The sequence below is a fragment of the Abrus precatorius genome, unplaced genomic scaffold (genome assembly GCF_003935025.1).
Source record: "Abrus precatorius isolate BTA unplaced genomic scaffold, Abrus_2018 Scaffold10, whole genome shotgun sequence".
In the NCBI taxonomy this organism is placed as follows: Eukaryota; Viridiplantae; Streptophyta; class Magnoliopsida; order Fabales; family Fabaceae; genus Abrus; species Abrus precatorius.
This window is the reverse complement of record NW_020874292.1, coordinates 20,018,026-20,033,823: the sequence shown is the minus strand read 5'-3', so window position 1 is coordinate 20,033,823 and position 15,798 is coordinate 20,018,026. Positions and strand designations below refer to the sequence as shown.

The window sequence follows — 15,798 nt, the reverse complement described above, 5'->3', positions numbered from 1 at the left end:
TTGCATACATTACCATTTAATTTTATTTATGTATTTATGCTGAAATTATTATTATTATTATTATTATTATTATTATTATTATTATTATTATTATTATTATTAAAATTTTGATAGTAATAAAAAATTTATTTATTTATATTTTACATAATCAACTTGTTCTTTTTTTTCCTAACATTTTAATTTTATTTATTTTTATATATTAATAAATAATTAAAATTTAAAAATATTACAAATATGTATTATATTACTATCAATTTATTATGTATCATAAATTTGTAAATTAATTTATTTCTCATGATCATAAAAAAAAATTCTTTTTAAGTACTAAATGAAATATTTGTTAATGTCATCATTAAATGTTTTTAAAAATTTAGAAAATTTTTAAGTATATTAATATTAATTTATTTATCTTTTAAAATTTATTATAATTATTATTGTATGAAATTTATTTATTATATTTTATTTTAAAACAACTAATAGTATGTATCATTATATATATATATATATATATATATAGTATAATTTCACTTATTTATTTATTGGTATTTTCTTTAAAATTTAACTTATTATTAGTTTTATTATTATCTTAATTTATTATTTTTTAATTTTAAAATATTATCTTAATTTTATTAATTGTATTATTATTAAATTGATAAACACTTATTTAAAATTATTTCATATTTTAAAATTAATTTACTTCTTTATTTCAATTAGAGAATGATTATAAAATTTTATTCATGCATTTATTTGTATTAATATTATAAACTGCGATGATGTTTGTTTATTTATTTATTAAATATAATTTGATTATACATATGTAAAGTTTATCATATTCACTCTTATAGTTAATATTATATCATACAAATTATAGAATTAAATATATCATATCATTATTTTTTTATTATAAATTATAAATTGAATATAGAATTAAGATAGAAACATACCACCAATTAGTAAAAAAGGAAAAAAATATTTTTATGTGGATAAAAATTTCAAGTCAATATCTACTTAAGTTAACCAATGATTCACTTAAACAAATTTTTGAGAGCACATATTCAAATTTTCAACAACAAATGTGAGATAAAAAATATCTTTAAGAAAGAATTGTACTTACTCCTTTAAATGACATTGTTGATGATATTAATAATTATATTATAAATATGATTGAAGTATCAACAAAATATTATAAAAGATTTGACGAAGTTGACAAAGTAACTGATAAAATTACTGAAAAACTTATGTTACTTAGGAATATCAATTTTGCATTAGAAATGTGCAATGGAATAAGATTTTTTTTATCATGTGTTGAAGCAAAAATAATTACACAAAACAACTTTGGTGTCAAAATACTCATTTTGTACATAGTTTTGAGAGCAAGTGACTCCAAATAACCTTTTCTTTTAAAAAGAAAATAATTTTTAATGAAAGTATGTTATGCAATAATGATATACAAGAGTCAAAGACAATTATTAAATTATATTAGACTATATTTGTCAAAATTTATATTTAGTCATAGTTAGTTATATGTTGTATTGTTTAGAATAACGTTAATAAAAGAAATAAAAATCTTTATTATTGAAGATAATAACAAATATATAAGATATACAAAAAATATTTTGTATAAAAAAATATTTTATAATCTTCCTCAGTATAATTATATTTAATATAATACTTTTTAACTATATTTATATATATTTTATATTTAAATTATATATTTTTTGAAATAATTTTATTTAATAAAAATAAAATAAACGCAAATAATACACTAGTATATTTACTAGTTGATATATAAAATTATTCTAGCTTTTTTATTTTTTTAATAAAAAAATATCTTATAGCACTTGAGTGTCTTCATTATTTTACTTGACTTTAGACTTTTATGTATTATTCTTAAATTCATGCTCAATGCATGATCAAGTAATCTAATAGATATCCTAAATAAATCTCACGAACTCAATAAAAGTCGACCTAAATTATCTTGCAATCTTAATTTATCGTTTTATGGAAAACATTAGTATAAATTCCTTTATTTTTAGTAAGTTTCCAAATGTGTTTAACAATATTTATATGATTATCAAACTGTGATGCCAATAATTTAGTCACCCCCTTTTTCAATTTTCCATCATTACTTTTCTCTAATGAAGTTTCATATATGGTCCTTTTGACGTTATAGATTAAATATTGAAAAGAATATACACAAATAAATAAAATGCATAAAAATAATAGAATAACAAGAAACATGATACTAAATTATGTTTTTTTTATTTATATTTTTATAGATGTTATCCTCTGCATTATACTCTTCCTATGGTTGATCATCTATAGTTGAAAAAAAACATCATAGTGACAGATAAAATTATGGTTTAAGTATTGAAAAAATTTTAAAAATATATAAGAAAAAATGGAATGCTTGAAAATGATATCAAAATCTAATTCGATATTTTCAAATGCGTTATCTTCCGCATCTTTCTCTTCATAAGGTTGGTCTTCTATAATTAAAAAAACCATTATAGTGAATTGAATAATATTATAGATTAAATATTAAAAAATATAAATATATATATAAAAATACAATAACTCATAAAATGTTCCTTTATTACTCTTGGAAAGTTTTATAAATAGCAAATAAATTAATTATTTTATACGGAGAATCTATTTTCATGTTACTACTTTCAAGTTAGCAAATTATTTGTGGTGATATTTTTTTAAAAAATATATAAAAAAGTTAATAGGGTATAAAAGGAGAAAGTGGGTGAAAAAGCAATCCGCGAAAGATGAAAAGCCCATTCTGATTATGTTGAGCCCAACCCGATTAGAGGAGATGGACGCAACAACACACGCACGTCACACGAGCCTCTTATATGAATCAATAGGAAAACTAAAACCCTACGCACAAATAAGCTGCAACTGCGAAAGGGTTAACCATTCAATCATATTCATACACCCAAAATGCCGAAGTCGAAGCGAAATAGACAAGGTTTGCGTTTCGTTACTCTGAATATCAGCTGTTTCATTATATTTTTCTTGCGAAGACGATGGTTTTGTTGACATAACCAAATAAATGCGCAGTTACGCTGTCGAAGACGAAGAAAAAGGGAAGGGATCACAAAGAGGCGATAGTGAACGCAATAAAAGAAGCAGCTGAAAAGTACAGTTCAGTTTACGTGTTTTCGTTTGAGAACATGAGGAATCAAAAATTCAAACAGTTCAGGGAACAGTTGAAATCGAGTAGCAGGTTCTTTCTGGGTTCAAACAAAGTAATGCAAGTCTCTCTAGGTCGTTCTGCTTCTGATGAGATTAGATCAGGCCTTCACAAGGTTTCAAAGGTTACCTTCTATTCTCTAGTCTCTACCAGCCAATATTTTTTTTTTTTTTAATATATTTTTCTTATAGCTATTGCGCGGAGATGCTGGGATGGTTTTTACGAATTTGCCTAAAGAAGAAGTTGAACGGTAATCTTGACAAACTAATATAAACTTGTTTTGTTATCTTTTCCATATATGTATCTGATATCTTTTCCTCCAGTTTATAGCAATTTAATCAACTGCAATTCAATTTGTGTTTTTAACTTCTAATAATATTGCCGAAAAAACAACATGTGTTTCTTTGACTCTGACCTTATTATTGTTGATGCCATATATGCAGGCTGTTTAAAGATTTTGAGGAATATGATTTTGCAAGAACAGGAACTGTTGCCACTGAATCGGTGTGTAGAGCCAAGTTCATTTTTAGCTTTTTAAGTTGTTCATGAAAAGACCATGTAACAGAATTCATGGGGTGATTTGGGGCAAAATCCTCAAAATAGATGTTGAAGCTTTTTATTCTTATGCATCAAATGCCGTGACTTGTTTATTTGAGTGCAAAATTCTCGTCCATATCAATAGAAACCATTTGCCTGTCAGATTCATTAGTTATTAAATTCTATTACAATTTATAGAAAACTCACTTTCACTGTCCCTGTGTTTTAGGTTGATCTCAAAGAGGGTCCTTTAGATCAGTTCACACATGAGATGGAACCTTTTCTCCGGAAGCAGGGCATGCCTGTTCGGTTAAATAAAGGTATTCTTTTGCATTGTTTTGTTACTTTAATTTAAATGGACCTGCAAATGGTGGACGTGTATAATTGATGTTTCTCATATTCACAGGAGTTGTGGAGCTTGTTTCTGATTTTATTGTTTGTGAGGAGGGGAAGCCCTTGTCACCTGAGGCTGCTCGCATACTGGTTAGTTATTTTTTGTTGTTACCTGAATCATCCATGACAAGTCACAAATATTGTGGCATTTTTACAATTGGAGTGGTATTGCCCATTACTATCTTTTTATTTTTAGCCCGCTTGACTTCATTTTAATATAGTGAGTACCAATGCCTTCTATTTTTTTTTGGAGGGGGGGGAGGGATGCGTGCATGAAATTGTTGCTTGTGGTTTTTTTTTTTTTTTAATTTGGCGTAGTAACCAATATCTTGGGGGTAGTAATTGGCCTGCATGTTATCGTCAGTTATATCATTCCTGCACGTTTCAATTTAACATCTACTACAGGTTCAAAGTGATTGTAACTGACTTTATAACGTGTCATATATAACCTTATTAATGTTCTATAAAATAGTGAGATTTACATGCTGACATAGGTACTGTTCATTTCAGCGTTTACTGGGAATCAAGATGGCTACATTTCGACTTAACCTAATTTGCAGGTGGAGTCCCGATGATTTTGAACTTTACATTGATGGGCCTGAAGAATCAGATGTCGAATGATCGTAGTACCTTCTGTTTTGAAACTTCAAGATTGTGGATCAAAAACAACGTTGAAGATTACTAGATATCAAGCATATGTAATTTGCATCTACTGTGCTACAGCATTTTTGGGATAATGTACTTTTAGGATAGTTGATTTGTGGCAGTGTGGTAGATTTATGTGAACTAGGCTGAGTGGTTAACCGGGAAGTGGCGTCTAGCCATTGTCTGTAACTTTATGAAAAATTCAAATTAGAGATTGCAGTTTTTTTACCGCTGATATTCAGTTTCTGTCAAATTGGAAGACTAGTGGCCAAATATCTCTGAAAAGAAACCCCCTTCCGAAACATTCAATCCTTAAGTCAATCAAGAAAATGATCGTGTTAGCTTTGAAAGTTAGTCACACCAGTTGCATGTTGTAGCCAAATTTAGGGAGGACAATGTTTTTTAGAAATGTCTGTCAATCCTGTAATTTAGGGAAGTAGCTAATGTTGTTTTGATAAATATTCTGACGGTGTTGTACCTTAAGCTCATATTTAATCTATGCTAGCACGGCCTTTAAATCAAACTAAGTACTAATTTTATATCAAGGAGTCACTAGTTGTAAATATTAGCTTTTTTTTCAGTATGAAAAGAATATTTACTCGTACAGACCGGCAAAATGCATGCAAAATTCTCGTCGATTAAATGATTTAGATAGAGTCCATATCTTATCGAGAATACATTAATAAGAGCTTGACATTTTTATCATGCTAATTATGTGTCTACTTTATTTTTTTTTATAACATTTTCATTATTTTTTAATGATTAAATTTAGCTTTAAAGGTTAAAATTAATAAATTGATAGTAATAATTTATATATTAAACAAACAAATAATTTGTATTAATAGAATATTGAGTGTGTATGAATCTCTTTAATACAAATATCATACTAAATAAAGATGTAAAAATTAATAATAAATATATCTAAAAATAAGTTTTGTCTCTTATTAGAAAGAAAAAAAAAACCATGATAAAGTCGTGACTCAAAAACATTAAAACCTTATTTCTCTATTCTTGGATTAGACACATAATTACTTGTTTGGATGTGCATTAAAAGTTTTCAAACTCAAATTTGAAGATGCAAACATGATTTAAAATTTACTTACATGCTTGAGAATTTTATGATATAATTGATTTTTATCTTTAAACTTGAGCTTGAATTAATGGGATAAATTGTAGCTTTTGTATTGAGTTGAAAAACTAAATATTGTTACAAATTTGCATTTTAGACAAAATATTCCTGATCATAAATCACATCACTTTAAATTCACTTTTAAATAAAACAAATTCTACAAAATCAAGTTTGTTCAAACTCAAATTTACAAACCCTTGTTTAAAAACACACACTTAATCCAACAATGGAGGAGATCTCAAGTCCACGAGTGTGGGGGCCATGAACGGTACAGCAAATTTGATCACAGCGTCTGCAATACTTGTTATACATTAATTACATACATAACAAAACAACTAGTATTCAAAAACAAAGAATATCAAGCTGTTCTATTTGAGTACAAATTAACAAAATTTTACAACTCCTCTTGCGAAGGGTTGTGGCCCGAGACTACGAAACCCGATGTGAAAACGGTGCAAGTGCGGGTAACAAAAGCAGTTAAAGAGCTCATTCCCTTTTATCCTCTTCTGACTCGTCTTCTTGATCAAAGGATCCATCAGTTCCGCCATTCTTCTCTTGCCGGACTAAACTTAGTTCACCTTGACCTTCCTGCTTTCCCTTAGTGAGAGACTGAGATTCTTCATCATCAGATTCTTCTCCCACTTCCTCTGAATACGCATACCTACACAAAAATTGCAGATGTAAATCGGACATAAAAGTGACTCATCCCAAAGCCATTTGAATTAGCCATTACAACATGACATAGCATGGTAATTCTTTTTTCACTACTACAACTAGCCAACAACATTACAGAAAGTCAGAAACTTTAGAATGTAATAAATACAACAATCACGATCAGCTATAGAATGACATAAATATAAAAAAATAATTCTGAATGGACAAAGCAAGCACAAATTTCAACTTGTAGCAAGACACATTCCATACCCTGCACTTATAGGCCATAATATATAATATGCCTAAGTGAGGGGCCATAAATTTCAAAAACTTGTAGCCAATTTGTTGATGAGACCCACTTAATGAATTACTTTAAAATAGAAATATAATCAATGATAAATGTGAGGAAGGAAAAGTCAGGTTAACAGATAAAAAAATGCAATTCACCTTTGAGAGCTTTGGGATGGAGCCCAGAGATAGCATAAAACACAGAGTAATGCAAATGCTAGAATGTCCCAGAATGCAGTGATGATCCAAGCACTCTGCCAGCGCTCATTGAAAGGATCTGTAGCTTTGAAGTATACCTGTGGAAGCAAAATTAACACACAGTGATTGTAACCCAGATAACAAACTGAAATGCAATATCAGTATATTTCCATGACAAAACAACATTTCAAACATTTTATAGTTTAACACAATTAAAACTAGGGACAGATAGTTAAGCATTTTCTGCAACCAAAATGGAGAACATATCAATAAATGGAAGCCAAAAACAATCAAAACCAGACTCAGATACACCCCTTGAATATTTCTTCCAAATATATTCGAAAAGAAAAGAATCACAAATAGTTGCCACTGAATTTGTACAGAATTTGATCAATTTTAATTCTAATGAAAGCATTGCTTTTGTGGTCTCCTTTGATCATACATTTATCTCTTGTTCAGTTAGTTGATTGCTGAAAGTTTTGTTTTTAATGTGTTAAAGATCCATTGAAAGTGGTCTTTACATTGCCTCTTCTCTACAAATGATTGGTTTCCTTGATATTTTAACGGCAAAAAAATATAACAAGCCTTATCCCATTAAGTGGAAGGTCATTTACATGGATCTCTTAGCTGCCAATTGGCAAGCATGACAGACCTCTGAGCTGGCACTTAAAAGGGCCAACTGTGTGTGGTTTGGGGGTATCTTAGCTCCTTCCTGTAAGCTATTCTCCCTCATTTCTCCCTTCAGCATTGAATCAAATTACTACTTAGAAACCCAGCACTTGACTACTTGTTAGAGGAATAGGATATAAAGGGATAGGTCCAGTACCTAAATGCAAAATTGAGGGGTAGAATATCAAGAAAGCTTGAAAAGGGCTAGTAAAGTCAAGATCAGGCAATTTTTTTCCCTTCACTTCTCTTGAAACAATGCAGTATCCAAGCAGTGAAATATGAATTTCGATTTTTCATTTTTGGGATAAAAACACTAATTTCAGTTATTAATAACAAAAAGTATACAATGTTTTGTACAAAGATAAAATAAACTGATTATGAGCCTTACCTCGTATCCTATCCAAGCAACTGAGGAGAACACCATTACTGCTAATGCATTTGAGAATTTCCGATATATATCCAACTTAACAGAACTCCGTTTTGCCTGACAAAGCAGAGCCCCGTAAAAAACCAAAAATATTGAAAAAAGAAGATACTGAGATTCAAAACAGAAAAAAATTGGAGGTAGGGTGCTGCAAAATAATAGGAACTTGAAGCAAAGATACCTGTAACTGCTCCAGTGTTCTTGAAAGAGACGTAAAAATCCATAATATCAAAAATGCATCCAAGAAAGCATCAGGAAGAACTAGAAGGAGCCTTGCCCTTCCTGATACATCATTGATGGTCCCCACATATTCAGTAATATTCAGCAACTCTGATGCTAAAAAGTAAGTTATTCCAAGTAAAAGAACCTTTGATGTAAGACCACCAAGAGTAGGTCGCACAACACCATAACCCATTGAAACAGAGAGAATGAGGAGTCGTGATATTGCTTTTCTTAAAGCCCCAACAGTTACAACCCATGTTGTGAGCACAATAGGTCTCATTCCAGTATTGTTGAAATTGACATACTCAAAATACCAGAGAATCATCTCAAACAATCCAAGAGCAATGACAACTGTGATACAGTGCTGAAGTTGTAGTACATCATCCCAAAACCTCACGTACTGAAAGAACCAAATGATGCTAAGGCAAACATAAGCCAATGTCATAAATACATAGAACTTCTTTAATGGGGCCATCCTACCAGGTAAATACCCATCAGGGTTTTTCCATATTGTCTTCCCGCTCATTACCATTTCCTTGAGCTTGGGGTCACAAGCTACAAAAAACAAATTATACATTCCAGTCTTAGTTATGGATACTTCCTTCGAATCTAGACTTGTAATGACATGTTTCCCCTTGAATTGTACATCTAAAATGACTGGCCAATTAATGTCTGTTGCAGAAGGTCTCCTAATAATCTCTCCTTGCTTACAACCTCCCATCTTAGCTAAATCAGAAGTGCAACAGATTGCCCGCTGTCCACCATAAGCAGAACCACCTATATCATTACGATCAGCAGCCTCAAAAATTATGATGTGCACTGGCACAGAACCACGCTCCTTGGCTGCAGCTTTGCTTCTCCTAAAGGTAATATTCTCAAATCTATCCCCCAAAAGAAAAAGTCAGTGTTTTCTGTTATGTTTGACACATAACTCAAAGAGGAAAGATATATAAATTATTAAATCCACATGCAATTTCTAACATTTCAAAGAACAATACCAAAGACATATTTATCATGCTTCAATGTTGGGGTTTCCTCACCAATGCATATCTCCTATGCTTCATTAGTCCCTTGGTCGACAAAGACAGCAACAATATTTTGACGAAACTGATTAAGAAATGTAACATAACTACGAGTTCATATCTTATCTCGGCAGAATCATTCATAAACATATGACGCATCTAAGATTCAATATTCTAAGAGATTAATCAATGAGTCCAGGCTCCGCTGGATGAAACAACGAGTAAGACTAGTTTGACTTAGCTCTCAATTTAACTATAGCACTTACTCCATCAATTAGTATATTTTTAAAGCATTGATTAGTTCACTCCATATTTTTCTCCTACCTGAAAGAAATTCATGAATCTACCTAAATCAGGCATAAGCAAACGTAATCCACGGATTTCCATTTTCGTTTCCCTGACCGTAACAAACTCAAACTAGATCGAGCAATGCACAGAGTTTTGACACGAATCGGACACACTTGCAGCTGGAATATACCTTACATTACATTATTCGTAATCGCGAGAAGAGAGAGAAAAGAGAGATTACCGAATGTAAGAACGGCCACCGTGGATGGAATTGTCTTGAGAAGCGACGATGCCTTCACTGCCGCCGGCGAGGAGGTAAGCATTGCCGACTTCTTTGAAAGGTTCATGATCGTAGATGTGGATGGATGCAAAGGTGGTGAAAGCGAGGGAAGATAGTATGTATAGGAGTGAAGCAGCGAAGAACGTGGATCTCGATCTCGATCTCGATCTCGATCTTGTTCTCAAAAATACTGAATCCATGCCGACACACACTCACTCACTCACTCACTCACTCACTCAGATTGGATCGCCGAAAACAATGCGCAGAGCGAGAGAGAAGAGAAGGAGGAGACATGTCCGTGTGATATCGTTGCAACGTCACTCTCCTTCGGTAGGAGGCATGGGAATGTGCGTTACTTTCACGCGCGGATCAACCACGTTATCTTCCTATGCCTATATCTCACCTTTATTATTATTATTATTTTGCCTTTCTTGACTTAAGAAATCAAAAGAATTAAAAGAAAATTTTGGGGAGGGTTATTTACGGTGCTCTATTCCTTCACACACTCTAAAATAATAAACATAAATCAAATATATTTTTGAAAAAAATCAATATTCTTGAAAACGCTTATGAACTGTTTTTTTTTTTTTTTTTTTTTTGGAGATATCACGCTACCGGTAACATATTTCAAAAGTTTTTTTTATTAATTAAAATTTATGAAGAATATAATATTAAATAGTTTTTTATTGAATAAATTTTACTTGTAATTTTATTATTTTTAATATAATTAACAGGTAATAGGTAATAAGTTCAATGTATTTGATTTCAAGAAAAAAAATATTTTAATAACTAAAATATTCGAATAAAAAAATAATAATAAGACCAAAATTCCTCGACCTTTTATTTTTGTCCTTCTTCAACATTAAATGATTTAAATGAAAATTGATTTATTATTTCTGAATTGTGCTAATAAAATTATTTTAAAGGTTTTATCTATTTTTTTCTTTCCTCCATTAATATAATAATGCATTATTCTTTTTAGTTGGGATATTCTTACCAAAAAAATATTACAACCCAATAAAAAATAAAAAAAAGGCAAAGTTATATCATCTTTGTTTTATTAATTAAAAAATACATATTAGAAAAAAACTTAATTTCTCTATGCTGCTAGGATTTCAAAAAACCTATTCCCTTTCTTTCAAGAGTCACAAGTGGTGCTAGTAAGGTTCTTTTCCTTAGCTGCTCAATGAGGGTCATGAAGTTTTGGCTGAAAGTGAAGCTCCTGTAGTGTTCGTGAAGGAGGATCATCGACGTGTCTTTGTGTCTATTGTGGTTTTGATGACATGGAGCACTATGAAGCGTAGAAACGGTCCATAGAAGAACTGGATCTAATGGACCGAAGCACCAAGAAGACGAGATGGACGGTGAGAACCCAGTAAAAGGAGAGATATGGAGCATGCAGGAGGATTTGCATTCTGGTGAGGTAAAAGTGACTTAGGTGTTTTCTAATACTAATCTTTCCAATTTTTGTACTTATAAGAACAAAGTTCTTGAATCAAATGAAACGGATTTAACTCTGAATGATGATAAAATCCTTAAATCGATTTTGTATGACTTTAATATCAACCTCAAGACTGAGGATAATACTGACTTGTTTGAGAACCCTAGAGATTTATGTCTAGATATTAAAATTCCTCTAGAGACCTACGAAGAGTGGTGCTATCCTTGGAAGTTAACGCCTATTATAAAACTCTTAGGTAAGTTAGCTAGCTTTAGTTACTTGAATCAGAAACTGAACAACATTTGGAGGAAGAAAATGGCCTTAAAAATTCTTGACCTTAATAATTTTTTTTTTTTGTCAAGTCTGACAACTTAGATGATTATAAGTATCCCCTGTTTGAATGACCTTGATTAGTTCTAGATCATTATCTCTTAGTTCAAAGATGACAACTCTTTTTTAGACCGAAAGGCTATAATTTGAGAAATATTTTTGTGTGGGTGTGTATCCTTGATTTACCCCTTGAGCTTTATTATACTAAATTTCTATGGCAAGTTGGGAATTCTTTAGGAATAATGTTGAAATTTGATCCTCATACATCTTTGGTATCTAGAGGGAAGTTTGTTAGGATATGTATAGAAATAAATTTAAGAAAGGAGTTAGTCTTAGCATTTAAAGTTTTAGGTCAGGAATTCAAAGTTGAGTATGAGGGTATGCATTTCATTTGCTTTAATTATGGGAAATATGGACATAGAGAAGAGCAATGTGTGGATTCTATTAGTCTTAGCCAAAGGAATAGGGATTAGGCTACAAACATCAATGTTAGTATAGGTAGTAATATGGGTGATGAGAAGAATAAAAAGAAGGACATATAGGAGTTGATCTTGACTGAGCAAGGTTGTGAACCTTGATAGGATAGTGATCAGTTGGTGCCCCTGTGAATTAGGGTAAAAAGAGAAAGATTCATCAAGGCTCTAGATATGATATCCTTAGGAAACTTGAACAAGCCATGAGTAATGACCTTTATTTTGAGACTCTTCGCAATCAAAGACCTCTGCCCAAAAATAAGTTTGATCCTAAGGACCAACCTAGTTAGAAAATGAACTCCAAGTTCCCTAGTATCCTCAGAATGAGTGAATCTAGTAAAAAACCATCTAAGAATATATCTTTGCCTGTATCTGAAAAATTGGATAGAGCGAAGGATGCTATATTAAATATGAATAAATCAAACACCCTCATACTAACCTGGATAGTTAAGTGATTGTTGCTAATAAGGAAAGTAGGGATACCTTTTTGCTAATGAAACATTTTGAAAATAATATCCAAAGAAATTCTAGAGGTGGGAATTCTATACAGAACCTTTTAGGTATGAATCTTGAAAATTTATGGATTAATCAAGATTTTCAGGAACATTTTCCCACTGATAGACCTCCAGATGTCTTTTATCCAATGGACTGTGAGAAAATGGACCACTTAGTGTCTAATAGTGTTGAAAATGTGCTGCCTCTAGTAAGTCACAGTCAGTTGTCTCAGCATCTTGATGATGCTCATAACCCCTAAACAATAGATTCATGAATTGTCAGTTTTGGAACTGTAGGAGTACAGGAAATAAGACCTTTCATAGACTAGTCAATGACTTAATTAGAATCCATAAGTTAGACTTTATTGCCTTTTTTGAACCCAAAATTAGTTCTCTTAAGGCTGATGTTGTTATTAGGAAGATTAACTTGGATGGATAAGAGAAAGTAGATGCTAGGGGGTTTATTAGGGGAATATGGTGTTGCTAGAACACCAGGAAAGTCATTGTTAGCACTATATCCAGCAACAAATACATCCTTCACCTTAATATTAGCAATCGATAGTAGGATTGACTTTTATCTTCTATTTATATGAGTCCTTAAGAGAATATGAGAGCTGATTGTTGGTAATTATTACTTGAATTTAGCTTCTCTGTGAAAAAGCCCTGGTGTCTAGCTGAGAACTTTAATTCTTTGCCAACATGAAAAAATTGGGGGTAGACCTGCAAATCTTAACCTGATCCAGCAGTTTGCTAGCTGCTTGGATACTTGTGGCCTGCAAGATTTGGATTTTAAAGGAAACCCTTTTACCTAGCAAAAGGGTAATATTATGAAAAGGATTGATAGAGTCATTGTTAATGACTCTTGGAGAATGATGTTCCAGAACAACTCTCTTATTCATATTGCCCTTTTAAAATATGATCATGTTGGACTTTGGCTAAAAATAAGAAACAAGGACAATTTTGATTCCAACAAGAAGCCTTTTAAGTTCTTAGCCTCCTGGGTTTCTCATAGTTACTTTTCTAATCAAGTTAGAAATTCCTAGCTGGTCTTTAGGTCCTGGAATGATAATATTAGCTATTTTCAACAAAATATCTTTGATTGAAATATTAATACTTTTAGGAATATTTTTAAAAGGAAAAGGCATTTATTGAAGAGAATTAGGGGGATCTCTTGTAAACTGGTTGTAAATGACAACCCTTTCCTAAGTAATTTATGAAATCTTTATGGTTGGATTACCAAACGATCTTGGATCAAGAGGAAATATTTTGGACTCATCAATACAAATCTAATTGCCTAAAGCGTGGTGATAGGAATAACAATTTTTTCCATAAAGCTATTATTATTCGCGGACATCAAAACTATATAAAAACTATAAAAGATGACCTTAATAATTGGGAGTATGACCCCCGAAAACTCCAATCCTTTACTGTTAAGTTCTTTAGAAACATTTATTATGACCCCTACCCCAATAGCCCTCCCCTCATCACTGTGTCCTCTTTTCCCCTCCTTAATGCTCTTGAGGTGGTTACCCTAAATGCTGACCTCTCAATGGAAGAAGGTAAATTTGCTTTATTTAGTATAGACAACATGAAATCTCGTGGTTCTGATGGACTCCATGGTTTATTTTTATAAAAGTCAATGGGACCTTTTATCTCCTTTCATTTTTGATTTTGTATCTGTTCGTTGGACAAGTGTACCAGTTTAGAAGTAATAAATGGTTCTAAAATAAGTTCTCGAAATATTGTCCTACAAAAATTGATTTCTAATTATTAAGAATTTCTTAATTCAATTATTTGAGCCTAAAAGATGTGAAATTTAATAAGAACCAAATTTTAATTATAAAATTAATTATGAATAAAAGCAAATAAAATAACACACTTCTTGGTTGAACTTATAGGAGAAGAACCTAGGGTGTAACACCCCGAAAATGTAATATTATTTGAGTATATATATATATATATACACTATTTTGTGGTATGATGATTGACTTGATAGTGATGTGGATGAATAGATGTGCCTTAGTTTGATGGAAATGTGTGTGTGAATACAGATATATGTAAATGTATATATATGTGTGTGAGATTGGAATTTGGATTGAAAGAAATATGTTAAGTCTTGGTGCAGGGCATTCTCGCTGTAGCGAGAGGTCCCTGGGAAGAAGGCATGCGACTGTCGCCTTCTCGCTATAGCGACAGAGCGACAATTTAGGGTGCATTTCTGGGTGCAATCTCGCTGTAGCAAGATTCTGCAGAAACCAGAGTACAAATTTGTCTGAGTTTTTCGTTGTAGTGACAGAGGGCGTCGCTGCAGCGAGAGGTGCCTCACTGCAGCGAGAGAAGTCGCTGTAACGAGAGTGTCGCGACCAAAGGGGTATTTGAAGGGTTAGGGTTCAAAGAGAGGGTTATTTTCATGATTTCCCTCTCTCTCCTTCACAATTCTCTCTACCCAAACCCATTCCTACCGATTAAAAGCCCTCCAAGGATGTTTGGGAGCTTGATTAAAGGTTCGAAATACGTTTAGAGTCTTTGGAGGTAAGTTCTATGGTTAGGGTTTCAGTTTTTGTCCCTCTCCTTCATTTTCTGAAGTTTCCCCTAAGTTTCCTCGGGATTTCAGTATGCTTTAGGGACAAAATTCGTGTGGGGAGGCGATTCCATCAACGTTTCATGTCGAGCCTTCGTTTAAAGGTAAGGGGAAGACTTTACTCTAGTTACCTTTGTTCGAGATAAGTTTATTTAAATGAATATGGTAATGTGATAGAAATATGAGATGAGGTTATGTATCTTGATGGACTGTACGAGTTGGGTTGAGTTCGGAGGTGCCCGACCTCTGGCACATTGTGTGAATTGTGTGATAAGTTGAATGTGGTAGGCATTGTCTGAGAAACCCATGTTGCATGTGATAGAAATGAGAATGTGACTAATGTTGAGAAAAATGTGATTGTACATTTGTGTTGGCATGCTATGGGTGAATGATTGAATAACTTGAATGGTTGAAAATGAGTGTGATGGTATGTTTGGATGTGATTGCAACGTGTTTGGATGTGGAAACTATGAATGGTTCAGAGATACACTGTGGATATGGAAGATGGGGGCGGTAGTAATACCTTGG

General features: G+C 32.0%; 2 protein-coding genes across 2 annotated transcripts; one reads left to right on the top strand and one right to left on the bottom strand.

Annotated features, from left to right (window-relative positions):
• Positions 1 to 2,841: 2,841 nt before the first annotated feature.
• On the top strand, positions 2,842 to 5,296 carry LOC113873603 (mRNA turnover protein 4 homolog). Its single transcript, XM_027511801.1, has 7 exons — positions 2,842 to 2,977; positions 3,070 to 3,326; positions 3,394 to 3,452; positions 3,646 to 3,706; positions 3,969 to 4,059; positions 4,146 to 4,222; positions 4,643 to 5,296. The coding sequence occupies exons 1-7, from the start codon at positions 2,950 to 2,952 to the stop codon at positions 4,751 to 4,753; spliced, it is 684 nt and encodes a 227-aa protein (XP_027367602.1). The 5' UTR covers positions 2,842 to 2,949; the 3' UTR covers positions 4,754 to 5,296.
• A 723-nt stretch (positions 5,297 to 6,019) lies between these two features.
• Positions 6,020 to 10,305, bottom strand: LOC113873596 (transmembrane protein 87A). The gene is made up of 5 exons (XM_027511788.1): positions 9,913 to 10,305; positions 8,321 to 9,242; positions 8,104 to 8,199; positions 7,008 to 7,144; positions 6,020 to 6,567 (listed from the first exon to the last, which is right to left on the bottom strand). The coding sequence occupies exons 1-5, from the start codon at positions 10,149 to 10,151 to the stop codon at positions 6,393 to 6,395; spliced, it is 1,569 nt and encodes a 522-aa protein (XP_027367589.1). The 5' UTR covers positions 10,152 to 10,305; the 3' UTR covers positions 6,020 to 6,392.
• Between the last annotated feature and the right edge of the window lie 5,493 nt (positions 10,306 to 15,798).

Bases quoted from the DNA above. Each gene is read 5' to 3' on its own strand.
- LOC113873603 (XM_027511801.1), top strand. From the start codon at position 2,950: ATGCCGAAGTCGAAGCGAAATAGACAAG. The intron at 4,060-4,145 runs GTATTCTTTTGC...TCATATTCACAG, and splicing joins GCCTGTTCGGTTAAATAAAG to GAGTTGTGGAGCTTGTTTCT. The intron at 4,223-4,642 runs GTTAGTTATTTT...TGTTCATTTCAG, and splicing joins CTGAGGCTGCTCGCATACTG to CGTTTACTGGGAATCAAGAT.
- LOC113873596 (XM_027511788.1), bottom strand. From the start codon at position 10,151: ATGGATTCAGTATTTTTGAGAACAAGATCGAGATCGAGATCGAGATCG. The intron at 8,200-8,320 runs GTATCTTTGCTT...CTGCTTTGTCAG, and splicing joins GAACACTGGAGCAGTTACAG to GCAAAACGGAGTTCTGTTAA. The intron at 7,145-8,103 runs GTAAGGCTCATA...TTGCTTCCACAG, and splicing joins TTGCTTGGATAGGATACGAG to GTATACTTCAAAGCTACAGA.